The sequence below is a fragment of the Electrophorus electricus genome, chromosome 10 (genome assembly GCF_041902795.1).
Source record: "Electrophorus electricus isolate QZ-2024a chromosome 10, ASM4190279v1, whole genome shotgun sequence".
Lineage (NCBI taxonomy): Eukaryota > Metazoa > Chordata > Actinopteri > Gymnotiformes > Gymnotidae > Electrophorus > Electrophorus electricus.
In genome coordinates this window covers 662,501-667,500 of record NC_137506.1, presented here as the reverse complement: position 1 = coordinate 667,500, position 5,000 = coordinate 662,501, and the positions used below count along the sequence as shown (strand labels likewise).

At 46.0% G+C, this 5,000-nt stretch overlaps 1 protein-coding gene across 1 annotated transcript in view; it reads left to right on the top strand.

Annotated features, from left to right (window-relative positions):
- si:ch211-195o20.7 (cytospin-A) overlaps nt 1-5,000 on the top strand; it is a 20,192-nt gene that overhangs the window by 498 nt on the left and 14,694 nt on the right. The window contains exons 2-3 of the mRNA XM_035532695.2: nt 2,348-2,411; nt 4,334-4,765. Coding sequence (XP_035388588.1) covers nt 2,372-2,411; nt 4,334-4,765 — 472 coding nt within the window. The 5' untranslated portion in view covers nt 2,348-2,371. The remainder of the gene's footprint in view (nt 1-2,347; nt 2,412-4,333; nt 4,766-5,000) is intronic.

The following is a 5,000-nucleotide window of genomic DNA, read 5'->3' as shown; positions in this document are numbered from 1 at the left end:
TCACGCGCAGCTGTCCGTCCGAGAATGTCTGACATGCGTGCGTTTATTTGTTTTCTCATTGATTATTTAACCTAGTGATTGTAAATGTGAGGTATTTAGTGCTCATATATTGGAGATTTTGACTTTCTCTCTGAGCTGTTAAAAAGAAACCGTATAGAATGTGGTTTTAAAACGGTTTACAACTAATCTGGTTGCACCCAGAGTCCCACACAACAGCAACTTGCTGAGAAGTGTTTTTCAGAACAAGGCTTGGCAGCACTGATGCGAAGGAACGTCTACCTGACTTGTCTGACAGGAAGTTTTAGAATCTGTAGTATATACACACTGACTTTCTGCAAATGTAGTTTAACTGACACGATTCATTTAAGCCTGATTGTGTAGCGCAAGCTAGTTCATATGTTTATTCCCAGTATCACACTGGCCATGTTAGTGGAAGTATTGCCCTGATCTGAGACCAGTCTTGTCAGTTCCATTATAATGCCTGAAGTTCAGAGTTGTTTGTGGGGAGCTGATCTTTTATCAGTATCAGCCGTCTATGGTGTCTGGCCCTAGGTCAGTCACGTGTTCAAATCTCCCTCTGGGAGGCTGCCAGCACACTCTGAGTGCGAGCCCTCAGTCAGACATGGCGCTTCCTTAACAGAGAAGGCATTCGAGTATATGGAGCAACTGATTCCCAGGAAATTCCCTGGATCAGTATTCCTGCTAAGGATGAATCACATGAAGTAAGCATGTGAGAGAGGGAGAGAGAGAGAGAGAGAGAGAGAGAGAGAGAGAGAGAGAGAGAGAGAAAGGGAAATACAGATGGTAAATCAAAGTGGGATTTGATTGGTTAATGTGTTAGATGTGGGTTTAGTTTTATCTTAAACTAAGTTATGTTGGGTTTGTTTTAACACCCGAGCATGTCACTTTGTTGAACGCTTAATCCAGCTACACCCAGATGTCAGAGAGTTTAATCCAGCTACACCCAGATGTCAGAGAGTTTAATCCAGCTACACCCAGATGTCAGAGAGTTTAATCCAGCTACACCCAGATGTCAGAGAGTTTAATCCAGCTACACACAGATGTCAGAGAGTTTAATCCAGCTACACACAGATGTCAGAGAGTTTAATCCAGCTACACACAGATGTCAGAGAGTTTAATCCAGCTACACACAGATGTCAGAGAGTTTAATCCAGCTACACCCAGATGTCAGAGAGTTTAATCCAGCTACACACAGATGTCAGAGAGTTTAATCCAGCTACACACAGATGTCAGAGAGTTTAATCCAGCTACACCCAGATGTCAGAGAGTTTAATCCAGCTACACACAGATGTCAGAGAGTTTAATCCAGCTACACACAGATGTCAGAGAGTTTAATCCAGCTACACCCAGATGTCAGAGAGTTTAATCCAGCTACACACAGATGTCAGTGCTTAATCCAGCTACACACAGATGTCAGAGTGCTTAATCCAGCTACACCCAGATGTCAGAGTGCTTAATCCAGCTACACACAGATGTCAGAGAGTTTAATCCAGCTACACACAGATGTCAGAGAGTTTAATCCAGCTACACACAGATGTCAGAGAGTTTAATCCAGCTACACACAGATGTCAGAGAGTTTAATCCAGCTACACCCAGATGTCAGAGAGTTTAATCCAGCTACACACAGATGTCAGAGAGTTTAATCCAGCTACACACAGATGTCAGAGAGTTTAATCCAGCTACACCCAGATGTCAGAGAGTTTAATCCAGCTACACACAGATGTCAGAGAGTTTAATCCAGCTACACACAGATGTCAGAGAGTTTAATCCAGCTACACACAGATGTCAGAGAGTTTAATCCAGCTACACCCAGATGTCAGAGAGTTTAATCCAGCTACACACAGATGTCAGAGAGTTTAATCCAGCTACACACAGATGTCAGAGAGTTTAATCCAGCTACACACAGATGTCAGAGAGTTTAATCCAGCTACACCCAGATGTCAGAGAGTTTAATCCAGCTACACACAGATGTCAGAGAGTTTAATCCAGCTACACCCAGATGTCAGAGAGTTTAATCCAGCTACACACAGATGTCAGAGAGTTTAATCCAGCTACACACAGATGTCAGAGAGTTTAATCCAGCTACACACAGATGTCAGAGAGTTTAATCCAGCTACACACAGATGTCAGTGCTTAATCCAGCTACACCCAGATGTCAGAGTGCTTAATCCAGCTACACACAGATGTTAAAACACTTAATCCACCTACACTGAGATCTGCTTTCTGTGTGTTTTAACATTATCTTTGTTTAAATCAGTTTCACTTTACTGAAACATTTGTTGTTGTAAAAACACTGGGAAAATCAGTAATGTGTTTGACCTCACAGGGAGGACAGTGAAAGATTTGCATCATGGGAAACTATTCTGCCAAGGAGCGCAACGGAGCCCCAGGTAACACCCACACAGCCACACAAACACACCAAGTAACACTGTTCTACACTACACACACCCACACACATCATGTAACTCTGTTCAACACAACACACCCAAAGACCAGACCCCAGGTTTTCTGGAGTGTAACCCTGACAGTGTACTGCTGATAGGAATTCAGCACCCACAGATCAGATCATTCTGAAACCAGGATGACAAATTTAGTTGCCACCTACTCTCACCCCATAACAAATCTAATATTCCAGCCAATCACACACACACACACAGAAATGTGAGACTTCATTCAGTGTTCAATTGACCTCATGAGATGAGGTCATGAAGTCATCTGCAGTAAAACACTGCCCCTCTTTAATATAAACACTTACACACACATTACACACACATCTCTCTCTCCCACTCTCAGACACACTGATACACACACTTGCATATGAGTTTTGCCGAGTAATCTTGACAAGATGCAGACAAATATCTCATTCTCTGTTTCAGTTCAGTCAGGGAAGAGAGGGAGAGAAAGAGTGTGAGGCAGAGAGAGACAGACAGCACAGTCCTCACACTGTACACACACACACACACACACACACACACACACACACACACACACACACAACACACACACACACACACACACACACACACACACACATACACACACACACACACACACAACACAGCACAGTCCTCACACTGTACACACACACACATACACACACAACACAGCACAGTCCTCATACTTTACACACACACACACAACACAGCACAGTCCTCACACTTTACACACACACACACTCACACACACACACACATACACACACAACACAGCACAGTCCTTACACTTTACGCACACACACACACATACACACACAACACAGCGCACACACACACATACACACACACAACACACACACACACAACACACACACACACACATACACACACAACACAGCACACACACACACATACACACACTTTACACACACAACACACACACACAACACACACACAACACAGCACAGTCCTCACACTTTACACACACACACACACAACACAGCACAGTCCTCACACTTTACACACACACACACACACACAACACACACACACACACAACACACACACACACAACACACACACACACACACAACACAGCACAGTCCTCACACTTTACACACACACACACACAACACAGCACAGTCCTCACACTTTACACACACACACACAACACACACACACACACAACACAGCACAGTCCTCACACTTTACACACACACAACACACACACACACAACACACACACACACACACAACACACACACAACACAGCACAGTCCTCACACTTTACACACACACACAACACACACACACACAACACACACTCACACACACACACAACACACACACACACACAACACACACACACACAACACACACACACACAACACAGCACAGTCCTCACACTTTACACACACACACACACACACACACACAACACACACAACACACACACAACACAGCACAGTCCTCACACTTTACACACACACACAACACACACACACACAACACACACACACACAACACAGCACAGTCCTCACACTTTACACACACACACACACACAACACACACACACAACACACACACACACACACACAACACAGCACAATCCTCAGACTTTACACACACACACACACACACACAACACAACACTGCACTATCCTCACACCTTACACACCCAAACACATACACATATAGATGCTTTCATTCAGTCACACATGGATTGATACACACTGATATTTCCCTGAAATCAAAGGCGAAGGATCTGAGTGTTTCAGGTGCGTGTAGTTTGTATGTAGGTGGGCGATGACCTCAGCAGCTCCGCATGGCTGAAGCACGCTGACAGCAGGGTTCTTCTCGACCTTCTTGTCCATAGGTAGTCCCCTGGACCTGTACCACAGCCCACCAATCTCTCCACAGACTCTCACCTCACCTGGAAACCCCACCCACTCAGACACCAACTCCACCTCCGACAGGACCTCCTCCCCTGTTACTGACCCAGCGAGCACTGCGATTGGCCCAAGGGGTCGACTGTCGTTAGATAAGACAGGAAGCGTGAGCGTGAAGGTTGGCAGTTTTCCCATAAGCCCTCCGAGGCACGGAAGAGTGGAGGTCAGGAGCCTGAGACGGAGTCTCACAGACACCACGCCCACAGAGAGGTCCCAGGTGAGTGCCTCACCTGTGCAGGTAGCTCCGCCCACCGTGGCATGGAGCGACCCAGGGGCACAGGTGGACCGGGGGCTCCTGCAGGAGTGTGTGGTTGCGCTGGGGCTCAGTACTGCGGAAGAGAAATCACACACACTGACAGGTGAGTAAAAAACAAATCACACACACCCACACACACTTCCAGAAACATACAGGCCCGCTGTGAAATTCAAGCCCTCCCAGTGAATGAGGGCGGAGGCAACCAGCACTTTAGCACGCACTGATAGACTGCCCCTAGTGGCACGCGGCTGTAAACAACGCTCCTCCCTCCTCGTCCAGCCCACGCCGCGAATGTGATTTAGAGAAACTTGTGCAATATAAAGACTTGGGAAACATTC